At 31.6% G+C, this 17,918-nt stretch overlaps 2 protein-coding genes across 2 annotated transcripts; one reads left to right on the top strand and one right to left on the bottom strand.

The window, feature by feature from the left end:
- The first annotated feature begins 1,454 nt into the window (after positions 1 to 1,454).
- Positions 1,455 to 3,945, top strand: LOC123881541 (putative F-box/FBD/LRR-repeat protein At4g03220). The gene is made up of 3 exons (XM_045930249.1): positions 1,455 to 2,537; positions 2,991 to 3,164; positions 3,643 to 3,945. The coding sequence occupies exons 1-3, from the start codon at positions 1,455 to 1,457 to the stop codon at positions 3,943 to 3,945; spliced, it is 1,560 nt and encodes a 519-aa protein (XP_045786205.1).
- An 800-nt stretch (positions 3,946 to 4,745) lies between these two features.
- LOC123882033 (indole-3-acetic acid-amido synthetase GH3.6-like) lies at positions 4,746 to 9,020 on the bottom strand. Its single transcript, XM_045930812.1, has 3 exons — positions 8,582 to 9,020; positions 5,902 to 6,818; positions 4,746 to 5,484 (listed from the first exon to the last, which is right to left on the bottom strand). The coding sequence occupies exons 1-3, from the start codon at positions 8,932 to 8,934 to the stop codon at positions 4,901 to 4,903; spliced, it is 1,854 nt and encodes a 617-aa protein (XP_045786768.1). The 5' UTR covers positions 8,935 to 9,020; the 3' UTR covers positions 4,746 to 4,900.
- Positions 9,021 to 17,918: the final 8,898 nt, after the last annotated feature.

The following is a 17,918-nucleotide window of genomic DNA, read 5'->3' as shown; positions in this document are numbered from 1 at the left end:
TGATGATCCAAAATCATTTTTTTTTATTATAGATAGATAGATAGATAGAAAGTTGTAGAATTGTAAAAGTTATATTATTTATTTATTCACCTTGAATAAGAAGTTGCATGAAATTTTTTAGAGGTGTCAAATCATCACAATGCTTGTTTAATAGATAGAAGATAGATAAATAGATTTGAAAATTGAAAATAAATACAATATTCTAACAATTACTTAAAACTTGCAACTGTAGAACAAAACACTAAATGACCATTTTCAACCTGAAAAAAGATAGAGATAATTAAAAAAGTTATTAGATATGATGTCTTATAAGATCATAAGAGCAATCAAACAATTATAATTTACAAACTTAAATGAAAGACAATTATCTCATACCTATGTATATCAATTTCTTAAACATTGAGTCGCATGCTTGGGAATGTAACTATATATATATAGAAACACACACTAATGAATTTATGTAATCTTTAAAATATACTCATAACGCAAAAAAATGAGAGTTTGAAACGATGATACTTAGCTTGTTGAAGTTCCTTTGAGCAAGAAACACATTTCAGTACAAAGAGGTTGATAGATTAAAGAATGAACACACAAAATGAGTATTACAATTGCATGATGTGAGAAAGTGGATAGGTTATTGCACATTTATACAGGATACTACTCAACTACAAATATGTTTAATTTTGTAAACGTTTTTTATATATGAAAAGTTGCGCTCTTTCAAGTTCTAGAGGATTAACACAATCACAAATTATATGAAAAATTTCCGTTTTGTTTTAGGAGTATTTAATTTTAGTTGGTCCCTTTTAATTTAATTTTTCATTTTTTCATTTTTTAGTATTGATATATCCTTTTGTAAGCAATTTTATTAGAGGTGCCACATCATCACAATGAAGGCTTTGGAGCAACTCAACCTTCCTTTTACTAGTAAAAGATATTCACTCCGTCCCGAAATATAAGGGAAAATGGATCAACCAAAATTGATGTATTTAGTCAAAGTTTTTAACCAAATACATGAATTTTTATTGACTCATTTTCCCTTATATTTCGGGACGGAGGGAGTATGTCAAATAACCGAGTAGATCTATCGTTTTAAAAAAGAGAAAGTAAAAAGGTCTACGAGAACATTTCATATGATGTGATGTCGATACGAACTTGTAATTCTCCACTTCTCTTCCATTAAGCTCTTTAATTTGTTATGTCCGAGTCTTTAGACAACTGTTTTAATAGCCAATAAGTTATGTGACTCTCTAAAAAACAAAACAGAAAGTTTCCTAATCAAAACAAACTCTCCTAATTAACTGTGTTTACTTTTGAATAGTTCAAAATCTAACAAACAATTAAAGTACAAACAAAAAAACTAAAGTACTTGTTTTGTTTCATTCCATGAACATATTAATATTATAATTAACCAATGTAGAAAAAGGTATAGGGATATGATGCAATCACATGCAATGGAAACAAGATCAGCAAAACGTAAGAAAATAGCTCAAATTTTACAAGAAAATGAAGCCAAATTGAAACTATCATCAATAGATAGAATCAGTGATTTACCTGATCATGTTATTCATCATATCCTTCTTTTACTTCCAATTAAATGTGTTGCACAAATGAGTGTTCTTTCTAAGAGATGGAAATTTCTTTGGATTACTTTTCCTGATCTTGATTTTACAACCCTTAATCCATTTCCACTTATTTCTACCAAAAATTATAAAAAAGTTTCCAAATTTGAAAAATTAAGATACCCTTTATCTTCACAAAATATGGATTTCATCACTCAAGTGCTTTCTATTCGCAACGCGAAGAATAAAGACATTAGGGCTCTTTGTTTTCGCGCTTGTTTGAGTTTTTCGCGTTTAAATAATTTAGTTCGTAATGCTATTAGGCATAATGTTAGAGAACTTGATATTGAAGTTGACACGGAAGTTGATACAGATGATTTTTTCAATTTTCCTAGATGTGTTATTAGTAGTGAATCTTTAAAAGTTTTGAAATTGAAATCGGGTTTTCGTTTACCTCCATCATCGATTATGAGAAACGGGTTTCAATCTTTGCATACATTGTCGTTATCATTAGTTATTTTGTATAATCAGCCTTCTCTATCCGATCTATTTTCTGAGTCGTCTTTTCCTCTTTTGAGAAATTTGCATCTTGATATGTGTTTCGGATTAATACATCTTCGTGTTGGTTGTCGCGCTCTCGAAGATTTGAACTTGGAAAGATGTTATCACTTACAAGGTTTGGATGTATGTGGTGCGAAAATTGAAAGAATGAGAGTAACAAGTTGTTTTGATGCATATTGTAACAAGACTTGGGTGAGAATGAATGTGCCAAAGCTCGAAAAATTGATTTGGAAATTTAATGCTGTGACTGATGTTACTGTTTTTGAGAATTCAAATTTGTTGCATGAGGCTTCCATTGGTTTCTTTATGTTGAAGGAAGGTAAAGTTAATATGGGTAGGCTTCAAAGTGCTAACGACTTCTTCTCTGGATTGTCTCATGTTCGATCCTTAGCTCTTGAAAGCCAGACTATCGAGGTATATTGGTTGTGTCTGAAGTTTCTATAATTTTTTAATAGATTAATGAATTGTTGAATATTATTTAATAAAATTATCGACATTCCTATTTTGATGTCGACAAAAGTTGATTTGTTATTGTTTTGCATTGGTAAATTTTGGAGTTAGAGATACAAAATCTGATGTGCATATCATTAACTCGTTCGAAGCATGTTTGTCTAATGTATCAAGGTTAAAATTGTGGTCGCATCATGATCTGATCTTTGATATTAGATATAATTATAATGTAGCCTCAATTGCGGTCACGAGTCATGAAACCTTACGGTTGCAAAGACATCAAAGACTTTGATATCACTGCTGGATCGTAGTTAGAAATCATTATTTTATAACATTTGTACTGTGATCTATCTGTTTTGTTCCTTTTTCTAACTTCAAAATATGTTGACATTCTTTCTCTTTTCCTTTTGGCTGCAGATTCTATCAAAGTATAACATTATTATTCAGCCATTTTATAATCTTAAATCATTAGAGTTGCATACTGGTTTGAAGAAAAGAAATGTTCAAGCATTAGCATTCCTATTCAGATGCTCTCCTACCCTCCACACATTGATTCTGGAGATCATTAATGATTACAAGATTGAAAGAAAAGTAAGCTCTATACCTGAATTTATATATGTTCATAAGCTCCAATGCACCAACAATTCTGATTGATGGTCAGGTGTCAGACCTTGTGTCACGTGTCAGGTTGACACTGACGCATATAATTAATTACATTCAATGAGTCCACTTACTCAAATTATTATCAATGTATACATGTCGATGTTAGGGTTTCGGATTGCATGCAGTCAACACTACATGTAGTCATGCAGGCATGACAGATCTGGCTGTTCGATCATGATCGGATGTTCCAGATTGAAAGAAGATTTCACCGGACTGCATGACTACTTTAAATCTGGACCATCCGATCTAAATCAGACGGTCAGATCTGTCCTGCATGCAATTCTAAATCCCAATGCTAGTGTTGTGTCTGACATCCGTATCTGCGTTTCGTAGGTCACTAGAAGCATACACTTTAATCATTATATTCAAAGTTTAATATAAATTTCCTTTTACATATTTTCTTCAGCAATGGAATAGGGACTTATGGAGCATAACTAGCACAGAAGAGGAGCAATATTGGGAATCACAAATTCCAAGTTTGAAATCTTTTCTACAACACTTAAAAGTGGTGAAAATTCAAGGCTTTCTTGATTGTGCAAATGAAGTTACATTAGCTAAGTTTCTTCTGAAGCATGGAAAAGCTTTGGAAGAAATGATAGTGTGCTCAGGGTATTCAAATAGAAGAGATTCTTTGAGGAGACAAAACATAAGGTCACAAATGATGGGATTTTCTTGGGCTTCTTCAAATGCTAAAGTGGAGTTTCAGTAGCCTTTGATGCACACACTATGGTATGGCATATATGTTGTCAAGATGGGGTAGTGAGAATTATCCAGGGGGGCAAATATAAAACATTTTTCAGTAATTTCAGTAACAAAATTTTGCATCTGTGACATGTTTCATCCACTATTTAGTTTTTAATTATTTATAAACCAAAAAATGATTAATTGGCATTTAATAAATGATCTTGCTGGATTTGGTGTGATATATATGTGCAGTTGGGTGTGGGCATTATATATTAAGCTATTTATGATTTCTTAAGAAGCAAAATAGTCATAATGTTAAGGTACCTTAGGCTCGGTGCCCATGTCCTTTTAGAGCGCTTTCGCCCTATGGCCTTAATGCTCGGGGGATGTGTTCCTTATCTTGGGCTCGGCACCCAAGAGGTCTAATCAGAGAATCAGGCACGACCAACTATAACCGTTGAAGAAGTCCTAGTCGTAGCAGCGGTGGAAACAGTAGATCAAGACTTGGATCAGTTGTAGGATGCAAGACGACTAGACGCATCCAAGGAGCAACATAAATAGAGGAGTCATTCCGTATACGACATGCCATGTGGTATCAATCTATACGTTGCTCAATCATTGAAGAAGTCCTAGTCGCAGCAGAGGAGGAAACAGTTGATCAAGACTTAGATCAGCTGAAGGAAACGAAACGACCAACCAGGCTATCAAAGGAGCCGCAAAAGCAAAGGAGCCATTCCGTATATTTCATATTACCAGGGCCCCTCTCCCTAAAAACCAGACGGTTAACACCAAAATAAATTAAAGGGGTTTATAACACATTTGATCTAAAAAGTAAAGTAATTTGCTGGGTAGCATAATAGTCATTATAAATAAGATCTTACATTAGATTGATAATATAAAAACATCTAAATAACCTTTCTAGAGTTAAAAGTGACTTCTTCTTCAACTCAACCCTAGTAGTAGTAGTAGTGTTACTATTTTCAGTCAAGGATGCACCACTTCTTATGACCAGGAACCCATTGTGGACATTTTGGACTAAAGAAGCTAGAAACTGTCTTAGAGTTAAGAAGCTCTAATATAGGACCATATTTCACACAACGAGGTGTCTTATATTGATTTATAGAAGCACCTTGGCTAAGAGCAAAATCCATAACCTTATCAAATGTTCCATTCTCAACAACCTTAATTTCCAATGGCCCAATTGATTCTGTTATTCTTCCTTGACGATAAACGCTGTTGAGAGAATCTTCAACTGTAAAACAACATTCCTCAAAAACAGAATTTGGAATTGGGTTTTGATTGTTCTTGGTGATTTCCCAGTAGAGTATGTAGTGGCCTGGAATTGTGGATGTGTCGGCAGAACTTGTGTAATCTGTTAGTGATGCATTGTAGTTTGAAAGATGGTTTGATCCATTCTTTACAGCGTTTTGTAGCTCAACTTCATCGGTTTTGTCTGAATCGATGCTTAGAACGACGTTCTTTCTGCATATGAAGTTGAATTGAGGTGCCTTGTTCTTGAATCCTGCTACGCGGAGTATGTCACCAACTCTGTACCTATAAAGTCCTGTTTTGTGTGGATTGTTCATGATTGCATAATTGTTAGGATTTAGAAGTTGATTAATTAAATAGATAACTATATTATAAAGAGTCCCCATCAAACATAACGCATTTGGTAAGTACATTGCAATATGCAGAATTCAGTGTTTGAATCCAAAATTCACCACTTATTCAACTTAAGTGGTGAAATTACGAGTTCTGACCACTATTTTTTTTTATGGGCTTTCTGATCACTAGATTTAGTTCTTACCACTAAATTACTTGACAAAAGAAAAACTATGTTATGAAGAAAATAAATGCATAAATATATTTGCAACCGCTAGCAAATATGGATTTAAATGATATGCACAGTCAACGTAAATTTATTTTACAGGGATTAATTAATGCATATTTAAGTCGAAGTTGAAGAGAATTGATATTTTACCTGCATAAGTGGTAACCACAAGCTCATATTCTTGACCCAACTCAACATCTACAAGATCAACTAAATGTTCTTGCTCTGAGGCAGAAATTGAATCAGCATTTCCATCAATGTTGTTAAGAGGCAAGAACTCAAAGTAGGCCATGGTAGGAATAAGTGTATAAGCTACTTCACTTGGATCACACAAAGGATTTAAGTTAAGGCCAAAGTAACACTCAGAAGATGCATACATAGTACACACAAGAGGAAGACCATTACTATAGTAATCCAAAATTGGAATATATTGAGACATTGTTCCAGTAACAATAACATCAACATATTTTGTATTAGGCCATAACCTAGTAATGATCCCTTTCCATGACTCTTTCTTGCATTCCGATTCTACGAAATCCGCAAGCTTCGGATTTGGTTTAAGTATTTTCATCACCGCCTCACGTACATCCAGGTCGGTAATTTCATCGTCTATGGTACCCTTTCTTATGTCATTACACAAACGAAGCCAATGTTTTTCGAGAAACTTAACCGCACGAATGAAACCGGAAGCGAAAACAGCACCGACACGAAGAACTTGTTCATTTTGGTAAAGACCACAAAGGATTTGAGAATACATGCTTTGATAAGAATCTAGACAAAGAATGGTTTGAATTGGACTAGTGTAATTTGTATAAGGATCATTTTCATGTGATTTGTTCTTAAAGTGTGTGCTTTTGTAGTAACTTGTTAAAACAGGACGTGCAAGTAATCCACCTGGTGTTTTTGCTTCTGATTTTGTGAACAAAAAGTACATTCCTTTGCCTTTCTCTAAATTGGGAACAAATTGATTCATCACTGGCATTAAAAGGCTGTAAAGTAATGATCTTCTCTCTAACTCTTCTTCTATAGTTGGCATCAATTTTCTCTCCCCTCCTGATGTTCCAGAGCTGCAATGACATAAAAAATATATAAGTATAATCTCGTGTTCGTGAGTTTAGCTCAGTTGACATGGACATCACATTTTATAGGCAGAGTCAGAGTTCGAACCCCAGACATTTCACTCATCCACCTTAAGGCTGAAATTTTAGCTACTAAGCTACTTGTCAACAAAAAATATATATAAGTATAACATCAATCAGTCTCACTAATTCATATCAGCCACTCCGTTAAAATGAAATTCATGGAATTAAAAGAGTAACGTTTAAATTAAACGTTGTTGACCATTTAAAAAAAAAAAAACTCACAAATTCTTTATTCTTTGTTTGGTTGATGAAGATAGAGGAAAGAAAAGAAAGCGAAAAGAAGAGAAAATAAGATAAATGTTTATTAGTTTAGTATTAGAGAAAATGAAGAGAAAATAACATACATCAGCAAAACAAAACTGACCAAAATGTTGTTTAGAAAAAAATTAATATGATAAATTAAAATAGTAAAAAAAAATTAAAATAAGTATTTCATTACAAGAAATACAAAATATAAAAATAAAATTAATAGTGTTTTAGTTTAAAAAATTTCAAATATTAGTCCTATTTATCATATTTTTGTTATCTTTATATTAATAACAGCATTTTATTCTTTTAAATATTTTAGTTATTTTTAAAATGATTTTATTTTTCTTTGGGTTGGATTTTCTGATTTTTCTCACGGATTAAATTAAGTCTTCACTAATATCAAAAGAAAAAAAACAGAGTCTTCACTTTTTATTTTAAAATAGAATGGAAAATAAAAAGTAGTATTTTCTAAGAGAAAAGGGTTGGATTAATCTAAAGTTTCCACGAATATAGTTAAGTAAGATACTGATTGAGAATCTTTTAGGGGAGGTGATGCACTATATCTTTGTCATTACTTTTATTAAAATCTTATCTTGGAGAATATTTTCTATAATATTGGAAGCTTCTATTCATATTGGTGTAAATATTTGTTCTAGGATTTTGTTTTATGATATGTATAAGGTTAGATGAGTTTTTATATCATGCATAAATTTATTTTAATTATTGAATACTGTTGGATTAATATGTTACATCTATCTCAATCTAATGATAAGAGTTTTGATTCAATGGTAAAAAATTTACATGGTAAAAAACTTATTTTACTTATGCACGAAAAGTAGTACTTGAGATCGTAGTGGTATATTTTAACTTTTGTTATATGATGTAATAGATTGGAATATCACTTATACTTAAGAAATGATTCACTCCAGTGAGATTTTCATTGGAAGTGGTCCAGTGTGATCAGTGTCCTCCATGTTTTAAAAAGAAAAATTATAATTATAATAAAAATTGAAAATTCAGATTTCACTGCACATAAAGTGCATAGGAGAGGATTTGTTGTCCTTATCCTTTGCATCAATGATATTTTTTGTCTATTAAAATAATGGTTTGATTTTCTTAACTTTTTTTGTTTTACTAGAATGAATCAAACAAATTAAGAGAATATAACATGTCAATATTTGTAGTAATTAACACAATATATGTACCATTCTAAAAAAAAAAAAAATATATGTACCCATTCATTATAATATATAAGAAAAAAAAATAGATATATTGTCCCGTGAGCTTAGCTTAATTGGCAGGGATATTACATTATATATGCAGAGTCCGTGGTTCGAATTCTAGTCACCCCACTTATACATTTTAAGGATAAAAAATTTATTTTTTTACTTATATTTTTGTTAGGAAGAGAAATAAGTTATGTAGTCATAAATACTGACCTAGTAAGGAACTCAGATATAGGTTTAGAGCATAAAATTTGGGATTTATCACCATTAGCTATACGATCAATATCCACCTTCAAATCTTCATAAGTCACCACAGGCAAAACCCTTTTGAAAGTTTTTCTATCTGTGCTCCCATTAAGCCTATGGCGTTGAAGATACTCAACAAGAGCATTAGAAGAAAGAATTTCAGCTAGTACTTTTTCTTGAATTTCATCGGTGTTAATGGTAACATCTTCAATGTATTTCAATGCTTTCTTATTGTTGTTATTAATAGTACTACTAATATCATCATAATTTTCAACATTTTTTTTGTTGGAAGAGTTTTGTTTTGGAGCCTCTTCAGGCATGGTGAATAAAAGAAGTAGAAAAAAAAGTAGTTGAGAGATGTGGTTTTGGTGTTTGGACTTTTAGGAGGCAGGAGAAAGAGTGAGTTGGAGAAAAAATTGAAGTGAATAGAGTAATATATAGGGAGCAAGGAAATAAAATGTGTGTGGTTAGAATTCATAAATTGGGTCATTGTCAAACTCCAAAAATAGAAAAAAGTTCTATTTTTTTTTTTGTTTAAAAAAAAAAATATAAATATTTTTTAGCACATAAAATTCAAACTTTTGTTTGTCATATTGTGGTGGAATAACCGATCGTTAGTTGTTCCAGTTGTGATTGACGCTGAACATGGTAGAGAGGATCACGATTCGATAGTGGTGAAAAAAATATTGTGGTGGAATACTCTAATATTGTGGTGATTGAGATAGATTCACAGAGCCCCACAATTTTAGGGCATCAATCAATATTAGGGTGTTCAAAAGGAGCGACCGCACAGTGCACAACAATTTTAGGGCATCAATTTTTTTCACTTGATGTGTGTTTATGTGCACAATCGTGTGTACGTGCGTGTGTCCGTGTGTTAAAATAAATAAATTATTAAACTAAATTTTAAAATAAACTTAGACTTTTATGATCTTGATAGTAAAATCTATTTGAAGAATTAAAAGTTATCAGAGAAATTTTAACAATTGAAAGTATAATCTATAATTTAACTTTTCTTTTACATTATATATTTTTATATGACTTATAAAATAAACGGGACACTAAAATTATAACTTACATGTGACACCCAAAATCTCAAGGCCGGCACTAAGTGCAATCTCAATTACATTCAAAGAGAGTGTATAAAAAATATTACTCCCATCGGCTCTAACAAAAAAAAATTACTCCCTCCAGTTATATATAAGAAAAAGTTTGTATTTTAGATTCATCTTAGAATTGATGTATTTAGACTATAATCTTGTCTATATTCATCAATTTTACAATGAATTTGAAACGTAAATTTTTTCTAGAATGGGAGGGAGTATTAAAATAAATGAAAAAAGAAAAGAAAAGAAAAATAAATGAAAAAAAAAAAAAAAGATTTTAATAGTGAGATAGTATGGCACAACTCCATCTCCAATGAAATAAGAATATTACTACAAGCCAGCCATTAGGTAGCTAGAGCTATAGGTGGAGGAAGGCTAATTCTAGGTTTTGAATTATGGATTTAGAAAAATAAATAACAAAGGAGACAAATAAGTTTGAAATAAGAGAAGATGAGATTATATCCAGTAAAGTCAGGGGTAGTACAGGGTACACGCATGCATGTACTCCGGCACTTGTTCACTAAACTGCTAGCGGCTTCCGTAACTTCCTTCACTTTTCTACGTACAGACAGCTATGCCCATGCCACACACGACTATCACGCGTACACATAATTATAATAGAGTTATAACAACTACTTTTTTTATAGCAGTTGAGATAGGTAGTTTAACTGGATTAGTGTGTGTTTGGTATGGCGGTGGCTATAATTGAGTTTGGTAGAATTGAGTTTGACAAAATTGATTTTAGTTAAAAGTGAGTTGGACTAAATTGATTTATGTTTGGATAGATTCAGTAAAAGTGATTCTCATCAATTTATGTTGTTTGGATAATTTAAAATAAAAAGTGCTTTTAAAGTGCAAATTACCAAAAGGGTCATAGTACATAAAATAAAATAAAACCACAACCACCCTTTAAAGCTCAATTTTTTTTTTTTCAGTAGATGAACTGAACAATAGCAATACTAAATTTTTGTAAAAAAAAAAATTAACAATACTATATTAGCATATAAATTCAAGTATATCAATATAAAATAAGTATAATTTACGGTGCAACATCGTGTTGGTGTAGTACGTTCGTGTGAATTAAAATTAGAGCTATTAAATAATTTTTTACGCAATTAAAAAATTTGAAATATATTTTTTATGGACAAAAAAAAAAGTTGTAATGTGTAACTTACATTGCACAGGAATATAATATTTTCCACTTATAAAAATTAGAGCAAAATAATTATGTAATATAAGGAGGTTATAAAGGACATTAGCAGTACAAAAAGAGAAAAGGCATGTGGGAGAAAAGTCAAAATCGATTACACTTACTGTGGAAGCTCCAAATTCCAGTTTTAGCTAGAATCACTTTTAAAGGCCAGAATTGCTTTTAGGAAAGATAACCAAACATAATGTAAAATGCTAAAATCATGGTGAGAGTTTATAAACGTGAGTCTAGTGGTAGGAAACGCCAAACCAAACAGGCACTTACTTAGTTAAGAGTTGAGTTAAGGTTGAAGTCCTCACAAAGTATAAAAAATTAACGTGGATATAACTATTTTGGGTGTGTTTGGTAAGACAAATAAACTAGTTTATAGCTTATTATATCAGCTTATAAGCTTATTTCAAAAAATTAGAAGTGTTTGGTAACAAGTTTTTTTTTACTAGTTTATAGCTTTTTCTCGGATGTTATTTCAAGTAGCGTTTAAGCTTATAGTTTTTTACACTTTATTCAATTTTTACCTTTTAATTTAATAACTACTCACTCTAAAAAAGAAACTACTCACTATCAATTATGTCATTTTATATTTATTAACCACTTTAAAAGCTAATTTAACCAAACACTTTAATTTCAATTAGCTATCAGCTATAAGTTAGCTTTTCAGCTATCAGCTAGCTTATAGCTTAATTTTACCAAACATACCCTTTACAACATATTTTCATTTTAAGATGAGTAAAGTCCGGTCAAAAATAATTTCCACTAAGAATTGAACTCGGCTCTTTCCAAATAATTCGTTTTAGAAGGAGTTCATTAATCCCATTATCTCTTTAAAATCCTTCCTTCAAACACACTAGAACCATAGATGTATACCACTCACAATTTGTTGGAAAAGTTGAAGAAAGCAAACATGCACTCAATAATTTATAACGTATGTGATCTAAAAAATGGACGATATGGAATACTATAGTTTAGTAATAATAGAGCCGTGATGTGTTATATAAAATAAAATATATGGAAAACGACTTAGCATGTTATAAGTCATGAATTTGTTTTTTGTGTAATAGAACAGCGACGATTCTAATGCCTTGCATTTTCATAATAGACTTATCACTAGCACGAACGGCTAAAATGGTTGGTTTTCATTGTAGCTTTTGCTTCATTCTAATAATAACTATCTGCCTAACTATCCAATTCATCCGACACCTGCATAAAATGAAATGAATGTAATCAGAAAACTGCGATTTAAAGATAAGCAATTACTAGAATTGAAAGCACATACAAAAATGTGCTTTAGTAACATATAAGTGAACCAATTGTTAGTTAGTCTAGTGGTGATTGACACTAGACTTGGTAGTGACAAATAATCGATTATCCCAAAAGTTTAAGTTGTTAGTATAGAGTCGCATAAATTGTTTTATATTATTTCTAACGCGCCCTCTCAAGCAAGAGCTCACCTGGGCTTGAAGCATGGATAATGCATAGGCTCACTTACCATATGCTTAAATTCAACTTTTTAATTAGAAAGTGAGGGGAGCCGGATCAAACTCTAGACCACTTAGTCATATAGGCTTTGATACCATGTCAAATAATCGGTTATACCAAAAGCTTAGGAGGGTGTATTGGATTGAGATTTTATGAGACAATTTTGGCAAAAAAAATCTTGATGATTTTATGAGATTTTGTTGGACTATATTGATTTTGTGAGATTTTAAAGATTTTTTTACAAGACTTTTTTACAATCAAGATTTTTAACACGTGATTTGAATGAATTTTAAGAGATTTTTTTCAAAAGACTTTTTACAATCAAGATTTCATAATACTTCATATATATTAGAAAACTTTTACATATTAGAAAAATTTTAAAAGAATCAATAAATTTTAATAAAAGACATTATATTTTTTTGGGAATCCAAATATGTAAACAAAAAAAAACCTTACGTGTCTTTCTTTTAGGTATATGTTTCTAATCACCAAGGTTACCACCACCACCATTGATGGGAAACAGACAGGGGCGGATCTATGTTGAAGTGAGGGTGTGCACTGCACACCCTATTACACATAGTATCCTGTATTTTTTGCACTTTGCACCCTCTAAAATTCTGTTTTTGCACACCCTGACCCAAGAGATTCAAGGAGAAAAATATGAGAAAGAAGAAATGGAACATAAAGATGCATTTGCAATGTAGAGAAAAAAAATAGAAGAAGAAAACTGCAGCATGATATAAGGACTTATTGAGAAAACTGCAGAAAAAATAGAAGACTAAACTAAAAAAGAACATTATTGAATTTGAGAGTGTTTACAATGTGGAAATCTTGACTTTTAAATTGATATAAGGTCCTATTTATATTCAACTTCTAATTTCCGTAGCTATCCTCATTCATTGAGGTATGATTACAAATGAAAGACATTAAAAAGGGTAAATAAAAAGACAAAAATTGTCAATCAGCCTCAAGCAATACTGCGGAAAACCCAGTCGATCCCAAAATCTCTTATAAACGTCGAAATTCACCGTCTCTAGAAACAAATGCCAAAATGAGTAGCTTTGTATGGGTGACAGACCGATGAAGCTTTGCTTGACGGCGATAGAGGAATGGAATCGGAACAAAGCTAAAGCGAAGGAACACCCGGTTGAATAGGGACGTTGAATCACAAAGACCAACTCAAATTAGTGAAGTCAGAAAGCAAAAGGAGCCTGAATCTAAGAATTAGCAAGGAAGCGCAAGTGGTTAGAACAATCCCATCGGGGCTAGGGATATGAGCTACAATGTTTTTCCCTTTTTAAACTCCGCTAATCTACTCGAAAAGAAACTAAGAGTGCTATCATAATTTACTTTGTTTCCATCGAAGTCAGCTTCTTAGTGAAAGAGTAGATTTCACTAGAACTATCAAGTAGATTTGAAATCCACTTGATAGTCTTAGTGAAATCTACTCTTTCACTAAGAAGCTGACTTCAATGGAAGCAAGTTAATTATGATCGCTCTTAGTTTCTTTTCGAGTAGATGAGAAGCATTTCAAAAGTGGGAAACACTGTAGCTCAAAATCCCTAGCCCCGATGGGGTTGTTTTAACCATCGACGTTAATGCTTCGTTGCTAATTCTTAGATTCAGGCTCCTTTTGCTTTTTGGCTTCACATATTCTAACATTGGAACACTTAGAATCTATCTATCTATCTAATTATAAAGGGAATTATCATAAATTTTACACATGCAAAACCCAATACAAGAGGAAAAGAAGGTGAATTGGATTTTGGTTATGGTGTTAAGGATTTCAACCATTGAAGAAAGAAGAGAGGAATTAATCTCTGATAATGCAAATAGAAGAAATTTAGAAGAGAAATTGATATGCAAGCTTATTTATAAAAGATTCATTATAATATAACCCTTGTTTAATATTTTTAAATTAAATATAAATGGTAGATAATTAATTGATTTGGTCAAAAATTACTTATTTTACCTCTTTTTGACTGAAATTGTTTACCATTACAATAATAAATTTATAACGGATATATGACTTATTTTGGTCCAAAAAAAAAAAAATTAATAATCTACCATTTATATTATTTTTTGGTCAAGACCTACCATTTATACTCCCTGCAATCTTTTTTATAAGAAACTTTTGACTTTTCAGGTTCATTCAATAATTAATGTATTTTGTTTATATTATAGACCAAATACATTGGTCAAGTAATGTACCAAAAAAATTGACTGTTTCTTATAAAAAAGATCGGAGAGAGTATTTAAATATAATAAATAAGGGATAGTTTTATGGTCATTGATATTTTATTTAATAAAGAAGGGATATTTGACCAAAAAATTAAAAATAAAAGAAGGAATATTTATATGGATGGTTATTGATATTTTTGTTTACTTTTTGTTGGTCAAAACTACTCATTTTACCTCTCTTTTTTGACTAAAATGGACATATATCTTTATTATATATGCATTTTAAATTTTATGTTAAATCTAATAGAATTAATATTTATTTTCTTTGCAATTAATTATTTATTTTCTAAGTCAAGAAAATAATGAGCATCAAAGGATCTTTGGACACACCAATTCAGTTGGTACGTCCAAAGACCCTCATCGTCTATCGTAAATGACTTTTTCGAGCCAATCAGTCTAATGTCAAACAGAAGAATGACGAGGATCATAAAAAAAGGTTGAAAACAACGATGATAGAGACACAACGGACTACACACCAAAAACTTACTGTATAAATCTAACAAGCAAAAACAGTCATTTCTAGCCAAACATTCTAAGAGTGTATACAATGTAGAGAGTTTGGCTTTTACATTGATATAAAGTTATATTTATAGCTTCATTCCTCTTATTTTCGTAGCTATCCACATACATTGAGGTATTATTACAAATGAAAGACATTAAAAAGGAAACTAAAATTAAAAGACAAAAAAGCGTTAGTTGAGATGGGAGTGGCCCAACCGTGTCTGATTCTCACACAACTGTGTCAGACTTTCAAACGCTGGAATGTGTTCTCCGACTTGCATGGCACAACCGTGTTGGTATCCCACACGGCCGTGTCATGTCTTTGTTGAAGCAAAACTCGATTTTTTACATTATCTAGCCTTTAGTGACGAATTTTCTTTGACTTTTGCCTACAAAGCAACTTGAATAGCATTGAAATTCTAATTTCTCTTCATAAAGGAAGCATTTCGACTATCATAATTGGAGTGTTGATTGATAAGGCACCTTAAAATACATTAAATGCACTCATTTCTTCATTATCCAAACTTTAAGTCATATAATTGCAAAACAAACAAAAACAAGTAAATAGTTCTACTAAAATATTAAAAATCATAATTTATTTAAGAAAAATAATAGCTATATTTTAGTTCTATCAAACTCTACCATGCTTGAACCACTTCTTGTCCTCAAGCAAGTAAACTAAAATATAAAAAATTAGGACAACTTATTTATACTTGGGCCATACATTAAAGTGAAAAAAGCAAGAATGAGAATTTAGGCAGTAGTTGTGTCCTCAAGTAGGTTTCAAGTTAAAGGGCTTAACATTTTCTTTATTTCTTACCTCCTACGACCACTTCACGGTCTTTTTAATTCCTTTCAAGATAGACCTTTTTCGTCCTAAAATCTTCTCTTGCTAAAACAAATCCAGTTTAATTGACATTTTCAAAATGATGTGGTGAAGTGTTGGGGTTGATTGCAATGTAAGTCCAATATTGCTAACGAAGGAAAAAAGGTCAAGGAAATTATATTGAAGAATCCTCACATTGTTTAGAACAATGAAGTGTGGAGAGCTCAATGCTATATATAGAGACCTCAAGTTCCTTGTTTCAATACACCAAGCAGTAACACTTGTAAACACTTTAAGTTTATATTTGTGTCTTTTTGCTTTTCTCTTATGCTCTTGTTTAAGAGTATTTGAGATGTAGTTCAAATATTTACTTTGGAGAGTGTGGGTGTATTGAGGCATGGGGTGATTGAGAGTGAATTCTATGTGTTGTAACAATTTTCATACAGTGTTTATTCTCTGGTTGTCGGTTTAGACAACGACCATGGTTTTTTCTCCGTTTCGGAGGTTCCACGTTATATTCTTGTGTTGTGATTGCGTTATTTTATTTTATCTATGTCTGTTTTTCCCAACAACTGGTATCAAAGCTTTTTGGTTTGATTATGGGAGGGAGTTCCGCTGTGAAGTTTAGGCTAGAGAAAATTGATGGAAGAATCATGTTTAGCTTGTGGAAAAATCAAGTCAAGGATGTGCTGATGCAATCAGGGTTACACAAGGTCAGCCTGGAGAGGCGGTGATAATAATACTCGACATCAACCTGGAGAGACGATGGTAATAATACTCGACATCAGTCTGGAGAGACGGTGCTAAGAATACTCGGGTTACGTCTGAAACAACAACTTGATGTCTTCATTGGGTTATCACACCATTTTGCATATTCAAAGCTCATTCTTTTTACTTGATCTCCTACCTTCTGCTCACCTATTTCTCTAGTCTCATTTTTTATAAAATTTAATAGAGAGGAAATGTATATGCTGAATTTATTTAGAAAGAAAAAGTAAATGGTGAATTAAAATGAGGGTAGAATTGAAAAAAGAATACAACAAACCACTATTTTGATTGGGGAACATTATGCTAAAACGATACTTTAAAAAGAAACAGAGGGACTATCAGTGGCGAAGTTAGAAAAATTATAGAGTCTTGACAAAATTTCACATGTGACATAATATATAAATAGTTCAATAAAAAATTTCAGTTTTACCCTAAACTAAACCCCTAAAAATCTCAGTTTTAAACACAAAATTTCAATTTTACCCTTAATTATAACCCCAAAAATATCAATTTTATTCCTAGAAATACCAAAATTTTGGCCAAAGTTTGAGAAACTACCCAGATTTACTAGGCCAAGGCTCCGCCCATGGGGAGTAGTATGCAAGACATGATGTTATTGTAATAGGGAACCAACTTGGACTCTCAATCTCTAATTAACTTATAATGTGATCATGTCTGCTTCATAATAAATTGATGGTTTTTTTAGTACTCTCTCCGGACACAATTATAAGCAAAAAATATTTTTTAGATTTATTAAAAAAATAATGTATTCAGTCTATATTATTGACCAAATACATTACTTTTTAAATGAACCTAAAAAGTAGTTTTTTGCTTATAATTGTGTTCAGAGGGAGTACAATATGGGCAACACTTTTGATGTATCAAATATTGTTTCATTACAACCGACCGCTTTGAAATTTTAATATTTTTAGTGGATCTAGTTGCCTGACAATCTTTCTTTGATATATGAATCCATGTCATAAAAAAACAATTGTAGCTGAGAAATGGATGAGGGTGGGTTCTGTGCTTCAATTAATTAAAAGAAATAGAGGCTTATGCAAATTGACATGTTCCAACTTACAACGGCTAATTGCAACTAGTCAATATTTAATAGGGGTTTAGCTCCAGTTTAATTAGATACACGGTTCATTTAAGTGTTTATAAGTCGATCACTAT

The sequence above is a fragment of the Trifolium pratense genome, linkage group LG4 (genome assembly GCF_020283565.1).
Source record: "Trifolium pratense cultivar HEN17-A07 linkage group LG4, ARS_RC_1.1, whole genome shotgun sequence".
Classification (NCBI taxonomy): Eukaryota; Viridiplantae; Streptophyta; class Magnoliopsida; order Fabales; family Fabaceae; genus Trifolium; species Trifolium pratense.
The sequence above is the reverse complement of the archived record's forward strand: the minus strand, read 5'-3'. Positions and strand labels throughout refer to the sequence as shown.

Bases quoted from the DNA above. Each gene is read 5' to 3' on its own strand.
- LOC123881541 (XM_045930249.1), top strand. From the start codon at position 1,455: ATGGAAACAAGATCAGCAAAACGTAAGAAAATAGCTCAAATTTTACAA. The intron at 2,538-2,990 runs GTATATTGGTTG...TTTTGGCTGCAG, and splicing joins TTGAAAGCCAGACTATCGAG to ATTCTATCAAAGTATAACAT. The intron at 3,165-3,642 runs GTAAGCTCTATA...TATTTTCTTCAG, and splicing joins ATTACAAGATTGAAAGAAAA to CAATGGAATAGGGACTTATG.
- LOC123882033 (XM_045930812.1), bottom strand. From the start codon at position 8,934: ATGCCTGAAGAGGCTCCAAAACAAAACTCTTCCAACAAAAAAAATGTT. The intron at 6,819-8,581 runs GTCAGTATTTAT...ATGTCATTGCAG, and splicing joins ATATCTGAGTTCCTTACTAG to CTCTGGAACATCAGGAGGGG. The intron at 5,485-5,901 runs GTAAAATATCAA...CACACAAAACAG, and splicing joins TGTGGTTACCACTTATGCAG to GACTTTATAGGTACAGAGTT.